At 44.4% G+C, this 17,132-nt stretch overlaps 6 protein-coding genes across 6 annotated transcripts; 2 read left to right on the forward strand and 4 right to left on the reverse strand.

The window, feature by feature from the left end:
* Positions 1-167: 167 nt before the first annotated feature.
* Positions 168-1,726, reverse strand: V865_002801 (uncharacterized protein; the record flags this gene model as incomplete). The annotated part of the gene is made up of 6 exons (XM_066226600.1): positions 168-332; positions 406-659; positions 730-797; positions 863-1,270; positions 1,373-1,462; positions 1,524-1,726. 6 exons carry the CDS (start codon positions 1,724-1,726, stop codon positions 168-170), a joined length of 1,188 nt encoding a protein of 395 aa, XP_066082697.1.
* Positions 1,727-2,051: 325 nt separating this feature from the next.
* On the forward strand, positions 2,052-4,532 carry V865_002802 (aspartate-tRNA(Asn) ligase; the record flags this gene model as incomplete). Its single annotated transcript, XM_066226601.1, has 10 exons — positions 2,052-2,331; positions 2,480-2,572; positions 2,646-2,773; positions 2,832-2,921; positions 2,987-3,064; positions 3,140-3,217; positions 3,276-3,435; positions 3,510-3,596; positions 3,698-4,010; positions 4,133-4,532. 10 exons carry the CDS (start codon positions 2,052-2,054, stop codon positions 4,530-4,532), a joined length of 1,707 nt encoding a protein of 568 aa, XP_066082698.1.
* A 320-nt stretch (positions 4,533-4,852) lies between these two features.
* On the reverse strand, positions 4,853-10,360 carry V865_002803 (uncharacterized protein; the record flags this gene model as incomplete). Its single annotated transcript, XM_066226602.1, has 17 exons — positions 4,853-4,937; positions 5,025-5,732; positions 5,817-5,933; positions 6,014-6,077; positions 6,160-6,376; positions 6,488-6,657; positions 6,795-7,168; positions 7,223-7,323; positions 7,383-7,448; positions 7,521-7,590; positions 7,655-7,728; positions 7,793-8,037; positions 8,099-8,414; positions 8,468-8,691; positions 8,763-9,089; positions 9,154-9,514; positions 9,608-10,360. The coding sequence occupies 17 exons, from the start codon at positions 10,358-10,360 to the stop codon at positions 4,853-4,855; spliced, it is 4,272 nt and encodes a 1,423-aa protein (XP_066082699.1).
* A 671-nt stretch (positions 10,361-11,031) lies between these two features.
* Positions 11,032-13,784, reverse strand: V865_002804 (uncharacterized protein; the record flags this gene model as incomplete). Its single annotated transcript, XM_066226603.1, has 12 exons — positions 11,032-11,141; positions 11,205-11,414; positions 11,493-12,036; positions 12,096-12,161; positions 12,252-12,393; positions 12,458-12,633; positions 12,707-12,833; positions 12,892-13,063; positions 13,129-13,224; positions 13,341-13,431; positions 13,586-13,615; positions 13,695-13,784. The coding sequence occupies 12 exons, from the start codon at positions 13,782-13,784 to the stop codon at positions 11,032-11,034; spliced, it is 1,854 nt and encodes a 617-aa protein (XP_066082700.1).
* A 1,108-nt stretch (positions 13,785-14,892) lies between these two features.
* Positions 14,893-16,306, forward strand: V865_002805 (diphosphomevalonate decarboxylase; the record flags this gene model as incomplete). The annotated part of the gene is made up of 3 exons (XM_066226604.1): positions 14,893-14,939; positions 15,016-15,262; positions 15,416-16,306. The coding sequence occupies 3 exons, from the start codon at positions 14,893-14,895 to the stop codon at positions 16,304-16,306; spliced, it is 1,185 nt and encodes a 394-aa protein (XP_066082701.1).
* A 311-nt stretch (positions 16,307-16,617) lies between these two features.
* Positions 16,618-17,122, reverse strand: V865_002806 (uncharacterized protein; the record flags this gene model as incomplete). Its single annotated transcript, XM_066226605.1, has 2 exons — positions 16,618-16,786; positions 17,055-17,122. The coding sequence occupies 2 exons, from the start codon at positions 17,120-17,122 to the stop codon at positions 16,618-16,620; spliced, it is 237 nt and encodes a 78-aa protein (XP_066082702.1).
* Positions 17,123-17,132: the final 10 nt, after the last annotated feature.

Raw genomic sequence — 17,132 nt, forward strand, 5'->3', positions numbered from 1 at the left:
TCGTCAGCCGGCGGGGGAAAGATATACGGTTGCGAGAAAGGATATTCATTCCTGAGCTTCCGATGCAATGAAGAACCTAGGCAGTAAGCTATAATTGCATTTCCTTTTGTTACTAAACTTAGCATCAGATTGTCTATGTACAGTATATGTGCGATATGTCTAGGATCTTAAGCTTTGATGCCGTTCTTCTCATCTTCTACTCTAGCTTCCTCCAACTTTTGCTTGAACAACTTCTCGGCGTTGGTCCACACTGGTTCGGTAGTCCTTTGAGGGAGACTCAGGATGGTGGGTAAGAGGTCTTTGGAGAATTGTTCAGAGGCTTCTCTTGGTAACTGCGAAATCCCCACAAAGGGTCAGTATCGCGGATATATCAATACAAAAGCTAGAATCCAAAGATGAACTTACAAGAGTAGGTAAGTGATCGATGGATACAACGGTACATCTCCTTCCGACACCTTTAGTATCGACTTCGACAGTAGGCTCGGGGAATGTAGTGTTGATATCGTAGATTGGGATAGGATTGTGAGGATTGGTAGTATCACATGACACATCAACGACAACAGCTAATTTTCTGGCATCTCCAGCTTGAGCCATAAATTCCGATGTGATGAATTTGGGGATGGGCTGGGAGAGGTAGATACAGTTTACGAAGATATCGACTGGTATACGAACCATGATCAGCATATTTACCGGAATGTAGAACGCAGTACCGGGTAGGCTGTTACTTACCATCGAGAATCTCTTGGAATGGTCCACCTTTAGCGGTCTCAGCCATATCCCACTTGACGATATTCTCCCTGATTTAACAAAGAAAAATGAGCTACAGCATGACAAGTTTCAAAACCCCAGAAAACTAGCTCACTCAGGTAATCCAGCCTTTCTGAACAGGTCAACAGCACCGCTACCACATCTACCAAGAGCACCAATTACCAGAACCTTGACGTTCTCCTTACCACCTTGAACGGTCTTGAGGGCTTCTGATACTTCAGCAACCATAGCTTGTTCATTCTTGTATGGCTTGAGCCCTTTCAAAACTCCTTTACCGCCGTCTTTTTGTTGAGCAGCCAAAGCCAATGCTCCAGCAGCAGCACCGGCAAATCCGGCGTGGAAACCGAATGCAGCTACTCTTCGCTTGGTCTTGGGATCTTCGAGGAATTCCAAATCATACAGTGTACCTTTGCCCTCTCTAAATCGTCTGAGGACATCGGTCCATCCGCCTTGTTGTTTGTAGCAATGGGCGAATTGGATGTGGGTGTGGGGGAGGGGGTCACTATGTTGACACAGATGGGTCAGTTCGGGTGACAGAAGCACCAGAACGTGATGCAAACAGTGAGCGTGGAGAATGGGAGTGACGGAGATACGAGTTACTCACGTTGACTCGGGGAGTTCCTTCAAACCGATGATAGGAACTTCGACAGGAGCACTTGGCCATTCGTTGTTAGGTACAAGCTTACAACCAACACTACAATCATAGCTCTGTGTCAGCTGATCATCATCAGTAGAGTAGATGGTCGAAAGCTCACGCTTCAAATTCCTCATCGTCGAATATTCGTTGAGGATCTCTTTCAACGAAGACCTCAAAGTTGTTATCGATCAAAGTCTTAGCGGTGGTGGGAGTCAAAGCTGATCGATGTTCGAAAGGTTTCTTCTCGCATCTCAACCAGATGGGTTGTCTTGGTTGAGTCTCGGCTGAAGTGCCTGCTTGTTCTGGAGCTGAAGAGGCCATTTTTGTTGATATTTTCTGTTATGCCAAAGAGAGGAAAGAAGTGCGAAGATGTCTGTAGAAGGACTGTTTTTTATATATGACCACTTTAATCTCAAAATTCGGGTTGATGCGTGAGGGAGTGAGTCGATCACCCCTCCCTCTCCATCGGAACTCGCCGAGTTGTAACATGACGTGGCATTGACTTGGTGGGATCGTTGAATACGTAATATGATCTCGTGGTTAGCCGAGAGTTGAGTCGTTGAATGAGAATGGAATGTTGAAATGTTGAAATCCATCTACATCCATTTCATCAATCTGCATCAACAGCAGTAGAAGATATATCAAAATGTCAGAACCAGTCCCTCAAGAGACCCAATCCGTTCCTCCAGCAGTACAAGTCACTACCGCTCCTGCTCCCACCCAAGCTGGGGAGGGCGAGACACCAGCTGGACCATCTAAAGGAGAGTTGAAGAAGAGGGCCAAAGAAGCTGAAAAGGCCAAGAAGGCCGCTGAGCGAGCCGCAAGGGAAGAGGAGGAAAGGAAGAAGAGAGAAGCTAAAGAAGCTGAAGATCATGCCAAACAAAATTACGGGAAATTGCCTTTGCACCAAAGTCAGGAGAGGAACCGTGAGTGAATTGATGAGCAAATATAGAAGAATAGAGACGAACGGCGGATGGCATGATTCATATTGGAATGAGTCTATCGATGCACCAATCAGAGATCCACAACAAAGTGGTTCATCAATGCTGACTTGTATTCATAACGCTTTCGTAGACCGAAAGTTCCTTAAATTCGCTGAACTCTCACCTGAATCCGTTGGACAAAGGGTAGTCTTCCGAGCTAGGATGCACAACTCCCGAGCTCAAGGTGGGTCTACCTTACACTGCCTATCTATCTTTTTATTCCCCCTCAGGATGACTGACATTTTCTCACTTACTAGGTGCCAAGATCGTCTTCCTCGCTTTCCGACAACAAACCCACACTCTCCAAGGTGTACTCGTCGTATCGGGTGAAAAAGATGAGAACCAAGTGTCAAAACAGATGCTCAAGTATTCTCAATTGATCCCTGTAAGCTGTTCCTCTATATCGAACGTCAACTTAGCTTATATACTGTCATTCTGTCCAGTCCGAATCTATTGTTCTCGTTGAGGGAGTGATAAAATCAGCCGAAGTAAAGAGTTGTACAATCACCAACTATGAAGTTGGTATCCACAAGGTGAGTAATCTGGTCCTCAGCATCAAAGCGTGGAAAGATATAAGTTGATGTAGTGGCTGTTTTAGCTTTTCACTGCTGTTGAAGTTGGAGAACTCCCGTTTTCAATTGACGATGCTTCTCGTGCTGAAGCTGATTTCGAGAAAGTGAGTGTATCTCTGCAGGACAATGCAATGCCATTTCTCCAAGGATGTAGGCTGATATGAAGAATGGGTGTTTAGGCAGAGAAAGATGAGAACCTCCAATACTCCAGAGTAGCTCTTCCTACTCGACTCGATAACAGAGTGATGGATTTGAGAGTGAGCATGCTGGGCCTCTGGAAATCACCGTAGCTGTATTCTGATCAATATTCATCAGACACCTACCAACCAAGCTATTTTCAGAATCCAATCCGCCGTCGGTCAACTATTCAGAGATTACCTCAACTCTCAAGGATTCATCGAGATCCATTCCCCAAAATTACAAGGTGCCGCTACCGAGTCAGGAGCAAGCGTCTTCAAAGTTCAATATTTCAATGGTGAGTTGATTCAGCTCAGTCGAAATCGACCATTATGTGCCGTATAAGCTGACATGTTGATTGAATGAACTCAGGAACTGCTTTCCTTGCTCAATCTCCTCAATTGGCTAAACAGATGGCTATCGCTGGTGATTTCGAGCGAGTGTATGAGATTGGACCTGGTAAGTTATCCTGATTCAGGATACTACGATACCACTTGACATCATATCGCATCTGTCTATCAATCATTTCATGGCATTGCTAAAATTTGACCTTGTGATAGTATTCCGAGCCGAAGATTCCAACACTCATCGACACATGACCGAATTCATGGGTCTCGATCTCGAAATGGCCTTTGAAGAGCACTATCATGAAGTTTTGGAAGTTCTCGATGAAATGTTGAAAAACATCTTCAAGGGATTACAATCCAAATTCCAACATGAGATCGAAGTGATCAAGAAACAATTCCCTCATGAAGATTTCTTGTTCTTGGATGAAACTTTGAAATTACCTTTCAAGGAAGGTATCAAGATGCTTAAAGAGGCTGGGGCGAAGGGCAGTGACGGTGAGGAATTGGGAGAATTGGATGATTTGAGGTGAGTTCGAGTGTCGAGATGAATCCATATGATCCTGACTCTCATACCTCCATCTAATCTCCGCGATTCTGTTTCTGAGAGGTATTGCATAACTCATACTGATATGTCCATGTTCCACGCAGTACTGAAAATGAGAAATTCCTCGGTCGACTCGTTCGTGAAAAGTACAAAACCGATTATTTCATCCTCGACAAATTCCCTTTGGCCATCAGACCATTCTACACCATGCCTGATCCCACAGACTCGACTCTCTCCAACTCGTACGATTTCTTCATGCGTGGCGAAGAGATCTTATCAGGTGCTCAGAGAGTACACGATCCCGTGTTCTTAGCTGAACGAATGAAGTCGGTCGGTATCGACCCAGCTTCAATGACTGGTTATTTAGATGCCTTCAAGTTGGGTGCTCCACCCCATGCTGGAGGTGGTATAGGTTTAGAAAGAGTTGTGATGTTGTTCTTGAAATTGGGTAATATAAGACGAGCGAGTTTGTTCCCTAGAGATCCAAAGAGGTTGAACCCTTAGTTTTTTGACGACAAAGGTGTTTACAGATAGATAGTGGGCTATGCATGCAGATTTCCATGTCAAAAGTATGGTCAGACGTAATGTACATTGTATACAAATTGATCCCGATAGGAAGGGGATCAAAAAAGGTATATGGGAAGATATAAATCAATAATGCAGGGAATAGTTTATAATGGATGGCTGGTATACTTTCGCGATATGAGCGATGCAAAATGGGGTATACCAGAAAGGTCAAATATGAAAAAGACACGAACTCAAAACATCACATCCCCTGATGATTGATCCTCCTATGATACTTAGAGTAACGGTACTGGACGTGATCAGTCAATCGTGTATCCCACTAATTTGCTTGGCGTTCTGACACTTCTGACTTTACCATTCTCGTCAGTCTGCCATTGTACTTCTCTGCAGAGTTCAGAGAAAAAACATCCATCAGCCTCATCACCGATATGAAGGGTTCAAAACACGTTAAGCTCAGGAGATAACACTCACCTCAGTTGATTCCTCGATATCTTCCTTTTATGTTTCGGTCTTTCCCCTCCGCCACTAGAAGGTAATATAGGTGAAGGTGTAGGAATCGGTGGAGGAGGCATACTCCTTGAATCCATTTGAGATCTCGTCAAAGTGGTTGTGGAAGAGCGCGATAGGGTCATTCGCTGATGAGATGGCTTATCTGTTGAGATGGGCAAAGGAGGTGGATTTGATATCGAATGGATTGATCGGACGGTCGAAGGGGACGAGTTTGACGATGGTTGAGGGTATCTGAACGTATCTGAATCTGAAGAAATGACATTCTGAGACATTGTCCGCTTCATCGTCCCTCTATCTGCCCCAGATCTCAAATCGATAGACTGTCCACCATCACCGTTATCCTGTCTATCGTGTAGATTCGCAAGATCAACCGGATCAGGCGAATCATTCCCAAATAACAAACCAGGCAAAACCTCTTTAGCCAATTCCCTGACTAAAATGGCACTGTCCTGTTTACTCAATCTTTCAATGACGTTCTTCAGTCCGAAACGAATGACCAGATTCTGTCGATCGGGGTGGGTATCACATACTACCCTTGTCAACCTGAGTAAGTTCAATTTGATAGCTGCGTGAGTGGATTTCTCGAGAGTTTCCGAAAGACGGGTATAAAATTGCGGATGGGATATGGACGAGGTCAAGGATGTCGATAATCGGAGGATCTTGATGAGTCTGTGGTGATGAACGGATACATCAGCCCGACATTACATAGGTATCCATAGTTATCGCTCATAACGGCGCGCATTTGCAACTTACGGATCTAAAATGCCCTCAAACGAAACACCTGAAGCTTGAACAAAGCATTTCACCAGACTGTCAGAAGCTGATTTTTCAAGTAAGACATCTTCGACTCGTGCGGTCTCATCTTGCATCCTGTAATGATGTACTGACATCAGCTGAGGCCTCGCAATCCCAGAGGATAACAAAGATGAGATATGGAACTACAGACTCACCAAGTCAAGATAGCGTCCAGGGCTGATACTTGCCAATATGGGTGAGAGAGGAGATCGAGATATACTGATCAAAAAGGGATTGAATGATTAGCCTTCTCCATATGATTAGACGCCCGTTTTGGAAAACCGATGACAATCCCACTCACGATTCAACCCGTCATACCTCCACAACAACCTCCTACTGACTTTCCCAGCATTCGCCAAATCACACAAAATGGGCAAAGCGAAATCGCTCATTTGCGATTTTGATTGAACGACTTTCTTCAATAGGGGTATGATACCACTTGATGCAGCTTCTTCTTGTCGAGATTTGGATAATTTCGTCATTGAGTAGATAGTTTGGAAGAGGTTTGAGACGGTTTCCTGTAACGGACGAAAAAGAGGTAGGTATTAACATTTAGCTCCTGATAGCCTTTAATTTTCGAGGCGAAACTTTTCGAGGCATGTTGATCCTAAAAGTGAGAACGGACTTACAGATGCATGAGAACCCTTCATATTTCTAGCCAATATACCAACCAGTATCTCTATACCATTCGAATTCTGTACAACTTCTATCAATTGTGTAGAAGTGGCGAGATGTTTGATTGCTTTGATAGCTAGCACCAATGACTTCCCGCTAAGCAAATCACAAGCTTTTAGAATACCTAAAAGCAAACTCAGTTCAGCATCTAGACCTCATATTTCATACTCTTCAGTACTAAACCAGAGCGAAGGAGCTGTACAAACGTGATACGACCGCAAACAACTTTATTGGGAGTAATACGAGGAGAATAAAACTTACGAGTCATCACCCCTCTGTTTGCAAAACCGTCCTGTACCCTCCTATCACCTTGGGCGACTTGACAGAATAGCAACAACGTCGAAACAGTCCTGTTGACAGCCAATTCCAGTTCCCCCTGTTCCACCTGACCTTCGATCTTCTCTTGCTCTTTCCCCTTCTCTTTCAACACGTCGTCTCTGAGTATCGATAGTAGCGCGGTGGATAAGGGATCCAGTATACCTTCCCTGACGAACATCCTGACAAAATCTGGTTTGGGCGTAGGTGATTGTAGATCAAATACTGATGAGATACCTTCCAACGAGGAAAGGACTAGCGTTTTGTTCAAAGCGTAATCTTCATCTAGGAGTTCAACCAGAATACGCAAACCTCGACATCTATCGAGCGAGAAGCGGATCAGTGACGTTTCGTGACGGATGGGCTTTACTTACGAGATGAACATCTGTAATGTCAATGCTGAGCTTGTCAATTGCTGTATGAAGATCGAAGCCTCCAATCTAGTTTCCAGAGAATGCTTTTTTGAGGTATATGGCTGAGTACGAGCCGCACATTAGCATTACTTGGCTCATTGAGATTGGAAGAATGACTTACTATGATCACTGGGATACCGCCAATCAAGCAGAAAGACTCCAGCATCTCCAGATCGGACGTAACAATCTGTAGTTTGTAATATTCAGCTAAGTACCACGGAAGTCCTTACGTCTACACCAAAGCTGAAAGATGACCTACCAGGTTGACCAATTTTAACAATCTCACAGCGACATCCCTAGTCAATCTCGATTCCAGGACTTCTAAGATACTATATAGATCGTTATTCCGCTTTATAAGCTGAATCAACATCGATAGTTCTTCAGCCGACTTACGCTAACATTCCATGTTGAGCGACGAAATGAGCTTCCAAACCCATCTCAGGTGATGTATTCTCAAGTAGTGATAACTGCAGAAATAGATCAGTTTTGCTGTACGATATGATGGTCCAAGATCGTGAAGACCGTACTCACCAATTCGTCACATCCCTCCTTCAACGACCCATGGGGCGTAGTAGGTGTCAACCCTTCCACCAGCTTATTGATATTAGCATGTAAGGTCGCTCTTTTATCTCTCAGTAGGATAGCTTCGAGATCCTCAGTGACAAAGTCATCTTCGATCTCCGCGAAGGGATCCTGTTCCTCGTCCGCTTCGTCCGACACCCACGATACGTTGGACCGACGAGTGAGCTGGAGCGATTGGGCTTGCAATTTCGAGCCTACAGAGGAACGGCACCATCAGCACTTATCGTTGGTTCAGAGAGCTTGAGAACCACCCACCACTCGCTTGTGAAGGTGGTACCCCTTCAAAAATATCATCATAATCCTCATCCCTCTCCATATACTTATTCAACTCCACCAAGCTCGGACTATTATCTCCAGCAGTGCCGGTTCCAGGGGTATTCTTACCCCTTAAGGAGTTCTGCCTTGAGGAAGGGGGTGATCGAGCTTGAGCTCGAGGCGAAGGCGTCACAGGAACAGGTAAAGAAGTTTTGGCTGGAGTGGAGAGTGATCGCTGAGTAGGTAGGACAGGTGAAAGTGGGACTTTATGTATATCATCGGGATGCATCAACCCTCTTCTTCCATTGGATTTGAGCTATGAGACTCGTCAGCTACAGATCAAGTAAGCGACCATTTCAGCTGACTGACCTTGAGGTTTCTCAGTTTCGTTTCCAATCCAGATTCATCCTCGTCCAATCCTATATCAGAATAATCTTCAACCTGGCCTGCTGAGGCTGATCTTCCGTTTGTTGAGGTCTTTGTGGTTTGACTGGATAAGGGAGGTAAGGAATTTATAGCTACCGCTGGCGATTTGGTGGGTCGAAGTGTAGTCTGATTCAGATCCTCGCTCGCTGCAGACTCGTCACAGCGGTCTATCACATTAGCCCATCAGCTTTCTTTATTTGACCTCCATACATGATTAATCCATTTATGGCGGACTCACGGCCAAGCTTCTTTGACAAGGTTATGTCCGCCGCAAAATCATCATCCCAACTTTCCGCATCTCCTTCGCTCTCCTTCGCTCTATTCAACACATCACTAACATGCAGGTTTTTGCCGATAAGTCCAGGTTGAGAGATAGGTATAGGTAATCCTGTGCCTGGGTGTAGTTGAGAAGAGATGGCATCTCCGGATGATCTAGAAGGAAGAGCGAATAACCCTGGTCCTAGGGGTCCATTGGATTCTCCTCTTTGTCGGACATTGGATACTGATTGTTTACGAGGTTGAGGTAGTGGTAGACGTCTCATCGTGCCTAATGCTTTCGGCGAGGCTACAAAAACGCACATCAGCCCGAATGAACGTTCGACAGTAAAAATCAGCTGATAGTAACGCACCATTCAAAGCTTCGTTCCACTCCTGTACCCTCTGAACAGCCTCATCATACACCGTCATAGGTTTCTTGGCTCTGACTGTCCCACTGCCACTACCCGAAGATACATTTGCACTATTCTGTCCCACATTTGTGGATTTCCTCTCACTCGATCTGACGGTATCTTTGCCTCCTGACGATACTCTGACAGAGCTGGCACGGGATTGTGGTCTGCTCGATGGTGTAGATCTAGGCGGGACGGGTGCTATAGGCGGTTCAGCTGATTTCTTCACGCTCATCATCCATGGATGACGAAGTAGTTTCTTCGCCGAGACTCGAAGATTGGGATCTTTCTGGAAACAGTGGTAAAGGAAGTCTTTTACTATCTGTGGGAGGGGTATGGTAACGTGAGGAAGAGATGTATGTCAGTTTGACAATGTGAACGCAAAATTAGATACGTCTTGAAAGATAGAACCTACCGCACTCGCTCCATCAGGTATCCTCATACTTTCATCCTGTACAATCCTCCAGAGCGCCTGCATCGGTGCCAAATCGCCATAAGGTGGTTTCCCTTCCAACAATTCCACAATCACACATCCAACTGACCAAATATCGCTCGCTGTCGAAGATCCATTCTGTTCTATCACCTCAGGTGCCATCCAATAAGGTGATCCAACCACTTCATTATCGTTATCTTCTTTCTTATTATATTCTTGAGAAGAAGAAGAAGATGGGGAAGAAGCTGCTGAAGGTTTAGGTTGATTTTTTGACGATACACCGAAATCTGCCAATTTCACTGACCCATCTTTATTTGTCAATATATTCGCTCCTTTTATATCTCTATGTATAACACCTTGTTCATGTAGATATATCAGTCCTTCTAACACCTGTGATATATAGACTGCTATCAAGCTTTCAGGGAATTTCCCAAATTTCTTTAAGATGCTTTGAAGTGAACCATTCTCACAATATTCCAATACGATAAATAAGTTTTCTTTGTCCCTCGCAAAACCCTTGTATTTCACTATATTCGGATGATTGAGATTCTTCAACAGGTCGATCTCAGACATTATATCTGGTAATGAGGATGGTGGAAGGGACAGGAGTGAGATCGATTTGATGGCTACTGTTTCTCCTGTTAGAAAGTTCAGTGCTCGATAGACTGATCCACTGGCTCCTCGTCCTAGGATGTCGCCTAGTTGATAGTTGGATAAGGCTACTGCGGCTGCCATGGTGCATCCTGGTTGGGTGCTATAAGAGGTGATGAGAAGGGTGGGCCACGGAGAGATCAATGACTATTGACTAGTAATTCAATTTGATATTGGTTCTGATTTGGAAGGTGAAGAAGCTGAAGGGGTAGCGACTGTTGAGGGTGTGGTTGTGGTTCTAGACAGGGTCGAGTTCTGCTTGATCTGATTGCATGATGCTGAAGGGGAAGGGAGTCAAGATATGGATACCGAGTTCTCGTGTGTGTTGGAGATGTGGAATAGCTGATGATGGTCTGTGCGAGTGTTCCGATGGGGCTCCGTCGTCGTGGAGAAGGGAGGTCGATACCTTTGCGACTCCTCGAAGTGCTATATTTGGTGCTCCTGTATCTGTATTTGTGTATCTACGTATACGTCCAGCCGTGTTATATACACTGTGCACTTATGCTGTGTGCAACTATCTAGTGTAAGAAGCTAATGCCGGTGTACTGAATTGATTGATGGATGATAATTTATTGTTTCAGTCACCTCGGTCAAACGCGTCGAGAACAACAACAACATCCAAAACCAGTCACGTGAAATGATATGACCATACGCTGCTCTACATATAAATAAGGATTGATCGATTGGTGAAATATGCATGCATAATGTTATGGTACTTCTCTTAGTCTCTCCGACCCCGCCGATTGAGGCTATGCCTATGACTTGCATATCTCCCCTAACGTCTGTGCTATAGCAGGTGGGAATCTGAAAGAGCCTAATGAAGGGCCGAATTTCTCTCCTATCCTCTTTATTGAATTATCGCACGCTAAACGATACGACATCAATCAGCTCGCCCCATAGGAAACGCTTAGCTGATAGGAACACTCACCACTCCTCGCTGCACCGAGCTCCTTCCCTATCTCGCCTACCGCTCCTTCTCTCCCTTGTCCCAGCAAACCAGCCTGTCCTACCAACCTAGCTTCCAACCCCATGATCGACGCTCTAATTCTCACTATAGCCTCAAGAGACGCAGGAAGCACCTGCTGGACATATCCATACGTATCCTCTTCAATAGAAGCGACAGCAAAAGTGGTCATGACTGTTGGACGCCCATCAATCAGCCAATATTTTCACAAGGTAGACCTTCCACATCTAGCTGAATCACATAGCTACTCACTTTCGATGATCCTCTGAGCCAAGATCCAATCGCCCGCACTCAACCTTATATTCCTCCTTGCCCATTCCTTGCCCATCCAGTCATATGCACCTTGTCTATAACTCCTTACTTCACCTAGAGCAGTCGTACCTATCGGAGTAGCTTCTATCCGATGTACCACCTGAGATTGTACTTGTTCGACTTTCTGTATCGCCAAATTACCCACTTTGGCTATGGGTTCAGGAGCAGGTGGAGTCGATCGTATAGGTCCATCGAGGATTTCTTTTAGTCCGTAAGTGGATTGTTTCTTCGCGATGGGTCGGAATATATCGCCTTGCTTGATTGGGATTGCTCGCGGATCCGGTACAGATGGTTTGGCAGGTACTGATGACCTTGGTACAGGGGTAGACGATGAAGATAATTTGGAGTTGACCGATCCTAATTGGAGTAATAGTTCTTGCCATAGTTCAACAATAAGATTAGGTGACGTGGATATGTCGGAAAAGAAGATTTTTCTGTGAGAGGGGATGTGTGAGATTCGTAAGAGTTCCATCAGAGTGAATTGCTAAGTAGTACAAGCATAATCAGCAAGTTGTCGATCTCAATCACTGAAAGCCAGCTTACGAGGTAGTATGGATCTTGCGATTTCAGAGCAGTAATCAAGTATCTCTCGGGAGTAAGAGGTGATTTCTTGTAAAAAGCATCGAAGTGGAGTGGCTGCATTACATCGTCAGCTGATGATCGTGGCTAGCCGCAAGCACGCATGGAATATCAGCTCACCTGAACAAGATAAGGCATCATAGCTTTCACTGGTAATTGCAGAACCACCAAAGCGACTAGGTCAAGCACAAGTAACTGAGGAGCCAATGTCCAAGCGCTAGGTGCACGAGTGGAAGATCTAGCGAAAGATCCGATGAATGGGCTATCACATAGATGAGTATTAGTATCTTTGGAGCTTAGATGACCACGAAAGGGAGAAGACCTACCGTAGGAACAAAGCCCATATCCTCCAATCCACCCATTGCCAGACATATCCTCTGAGTACTATCCGATAGGCCAAAGGGACCACAATTGACCAGACCAGAGAGATCGAGAGGGAATTGGAAGTATCGAAAGTGAGAGAGTCGAGTATAGAATTTTGTACAGCTCGAGCAAAAGGTATCTACGGAGATGAAACCAACATGGATTCAGCTAAGAATGATAATAAGAATGATCGCTGATTGTATTTTGCGTACCTTTTTGGGGGGCCATACAGGCTTCAATTTATCGCCCAACACATCTTTAACACCTAACACAAGGAAAAGAGCTAGGTTGGAAGAACAGAGTACAATCCTTCTCTCGTTCAGAGCTAGTTTATGTCGACTGTTGATCAAATCATCAGCTAGAGCATTTTGAGGGACCGGAAGGATCACTAGCTCACGTCGTAGGGCTGAACAAAGCTAATTCATCTGATCCGACAAGTATACACCATACGTTGGATATGGTCAAACTGAAGGTTGCATAGCTGAACAATAGGGTGATAGATCGCTCGTTCCATATTGATGAGATGAAGGAGCCTAGGAGTGTGGGGCGAGGAAGGTGTTTGGGGGGTTCTGTTCAAGATGACATCAGTGGATATACAATAAGCATGATATGTATGTCTAGAAGAGAGACTCACGAGTAATGTATGATTTCCTTGTTCTAAGTAATATAGCTAAAGCTACGAACACGGGTAGAGAAAGTAAGATGGCGAATGGTATTTTACCGAATGAGCCTACGAGGGACGACGGAGAAGGTTTCGATTAGCTTTCATACAATGTATACGCAGTGGACCAAGTCAGAACAGTTGAGTAGTAATACTATGATAGCGTATAGCAGAAGGGTACCTACCTGTATACAAGACTATGGAGCTAGATAATACGATAGAAATCCATACACCTGACCTCCAGGCAAACGATATATACCTTTTAGCTAGGAATTTCTGCAAGGATATGATGAAAACATAATGCATCAGCTGTTGCAATCTTCTCAAACATGAGAACGCATCTCGCCGCTTAACTCAGCCATCATATGTCAAATGAGAGGAATGGTTGATATATGATAGAATCGAGAAGGAGGAAAGCAATATCACTCACTCGATATTGCTTTTCTATCTTCGCCAGGGGCTATATACGAGAACGACAAGTCAAAATGAGCTTTCTATACACCTTGTTCACATAATCAGATATGGATTAGATAGCTCACAGGTAACGGTGTCTTCGAAGATGCAGGTGTAGGTGTATTATTGGAGTTTGACGTCCGAGGAGGAAGAGGTTGAGTCTGTATTATTGACATTTTTTGCGATCGTTCACCTGTCCTATTTTCGATATTTGCCTGGAACGTAGTGGGATATCTATCAACGGCTCATTCTATTCTATCTCAATGCTAGGGATGAAGGGTATATATTTGTTCTATCCAAACGAGAGTCAGCAGAAAGGAAGAAAAGTCAAAATCGAAAGCAGCTGGAAGTTGAGGTCAAGTTTACGCGTTAACAGTCAGTGGCACGTGGCGATTTTCGAACATTTGTCAGTGCAGCAAGAGGTAAGATTGCTCTCGTATTTGGATGCAGCTCGTAGTTTATATTCTATAGTCTCAGAGAGGTCAGTCAATCACGATAAAGAATGCGAAACGCAAAGTATTCATGCTTTGAAAGAACGAGCAACCATTCAATGTCAGGGTAGATATGAGAAAATCTCGTTCTATCTAGACTCTCTACCCTGATCGCACAAGAAAGATAGGCAGGTGAATGCTTTTTAACTATTCACAATCAATGATTAAGAGGATATGAATCAAGCTACCAATACCAATACCCATGCTAGATTTGAGATGATCAATCGAGTATAAACTTATATCGTAACGAATCTTCAAGCTCTATTTTGCGTCTTTTGGCAGTTTTTGTTTTTTGCTGTGTCAACCTTTTTCAATTCTTTTTGATTTGCTTTTTTTCAGATATCAAAATCATACGGAAGCGAGAATATATCACAATGTAGCCCCACCTCAAGATGTCATTAATCTTTGAGATCTTTGTTTCTCTCTTATCCAGACGCATGAAGCTCATCGATTGCCATCATAGTCCTTTGAACATGGTTTGGGATGTTTGTATGCGCCTCCGAGCAGGAAGGTACATCACACATCATGGGCTCTAGCTCTATGCTCGTACGGACTGAAGTATACTTGAGAAATCTTGGTGCATTGGAAAGTCGAAGTTCAACAATGTAGCGTGTGCCACGTGAAGATGCCACGGACCTGAACTTTAACCCTGAACATGAAGGATGGACGAAAACATCGTACGGTTGCAGTTCACGGTTCGCGATTGTCAAAAAGTTCAGCATTGTGACTTTTCTGCATCTCTCTTGTCCACCTTCAACTGCAATCCAAATTCAGAAAAGAGCAGACATTCACGATGTACGAAGCGACAGTCTCAGCTCCAGTCAATATCGCCTGTATCAAGTACGTCCTTGCCCCTGTTCATGTCCAGTTCTCTTCCATAAGGTAAGTAAGGGTAAGCTGACAGTTGGGATCGTAGGTATTGGGGTAAACGAAACACCAAATTAATCTTACCTACCAACTCTTCCCTCTCTGTCACCTTGGATCAAGATCACCTGCGGTCCACCACTACTTCCAGAGCTGACGAGTCGTTCGAAAAGGGAGATAGATTATGGTTGAACGGGAAAGAAGAGACTGTAAAAGAGGATGGTAGATTGGGTGTCTGTATCAAGGAATTGAGGAATTGGAGGAAGATTGAGGAAGACAAGGATTCGAGTTTACCTAAGGTGAGTGCGAACTTTCATGCATGCAACATTCATTACACAACCGATCCACTTCACCGTTCACTCTTTGCTCTAAGTGGTCACGTCATGATATATCCACTTTACACCTATATCTGCCGAACACGAATCATACTGATCTGTCTGTGAATGACATAGCTCTCCCAATGGCCTCTCCGTATCGCCTCATACAACAATTTCCCAACTGCAGCCGGTCTCGCCTCCTCTGCCTCAGGTCTCGCCGCCCTCGTAGCTTCCCTTGCCAAACTCTATTCCCTCCCTCAATCAGCCTCTCAGCTCTCCCTCATCGCCCGTCAGGGATCCGGTTCAGCCTGTCGATCATTATTCGGTGGATTCGTAGCTTGGCGAGAAGGTTCCGCCGAAGATGGATCAGACTCATTAGCTGAAGAGGTCGCACCTCAATCGCATTGGCCCGAAATGCACGCTTTGATCTGTGTAGTGAGCGACGCAAAGAAAGGAACCTCCTCGACATCGGGTATGCAACGGACAGTTGAAACTTCTACTTTACTCCAACATCGATTGAAGATCGTTCCAGGACGGATGGATGATATTTCCAAAGCTATCCAATCCAAAGATTTCGCAACATTTGGAGAAATCACAATGAAAGATTCTAATTCCTTCCATTCAGTTTGTCTCGATACTTCTCCACCTATCTTCTACCTCAACGATGTATCGAAATCTATCATTGCCGTTATAGAGGAATTGAATAGATCTTCTGGGGAAATCGTCGCTGCATACACTTTCGATGCTGGCCCCAATGCTGTTATTTATGCTTTAGAAAAGAATATGCCAAAAGTATTGGGAGTCATCAACAAGTTTTTCCCCACGTCGGAAGAAAGTAGGGATCCGTTCAATACGAAAGCCGCAGAGTTGCCAGAAGGGTTCAACGTGAATGTCGTTAGGGAAGGTGGATGGGAGAAGGGTGCGGTGAAGAGCTTGATCCATACGAGAGTGGGTGATGGACCTAGGACTTTGGGTAAGGAGGAAAGTCTGTTGGGTGAAAATGGGGAACCAAAGGTTTTGGCTTAGAGCGGAATTGGGATAATCTAAGGTTTGATGGGACTGAGGTCGAGTGAGTAGTGAAATATAATTCTCGTATCTTCGTATAAAGTAATACCTTCATGCATATATCACAGATAAAGATACATTTACGTCTCATACAATATAACACGGTGTTATTTTACAGCCAAAAGGAAAACTACACAAAATACAAACCATATGATAATTAATGCTTGATATGACTCTACCACCAATTTACACACTTTGCTAGCCAGTTGATACCTTACTTATACTGCTCATCGCATCGAGCGAAAACATCTTTCCTCCAAGGAACAAATCGCTCAGATCTTTCCATGTCTCTTCAAATGTGCCAATCTAGCTTTCTCGATCTTATTCCTCAATACTCCTTCCGTTAAATGTGCTCTATAAGAGAAAGTCTTGATAGTTACAGAGGGTTGGTTGTATACTTCTTTGGTCGGTTGGGAGGAGGATAAACCTTGAGTAGCGATGCTAGAAGAGATCATGGATCTGTAAGTACGCGAGTCAACAACGATCATTTTCTTCATCCGGAGATGGGAAAATGATATGTCTATAATCTTCGGGCTGAACAACTGGAAGGGCAGGTGGAAAATGAATGGGTAGATCGCTGATATCTGGTAGACCATCAGGATAAGGGAATTGACCAGGCCAAGGAAAGGGGAATCCAATGGGTATATCGCCAGGCGAATCTTGTCTGAAGATGGAATTGCAAGTACAGGAATGACGGATATGGACCCACCTTTGACTTTGTCTACATAGGGAAGTTAAACGGGATACTGTGAATGTCTTAGGAGCGTAAGTGATCATGGTCGTATGT

This window comes from Kwoniella europaea, chromosome 1 (genome assembly GCF_036810445.1).
Source record: "Kwoniella europaea PYCC6329 chromosome 1, complete sequence".
NCBI lineage: Eukaryota > Fungi > Basidiomycota > Tremellomycetes > Tremellales > Cryptococcaceae > Kwoniella > Kwoniella europaea.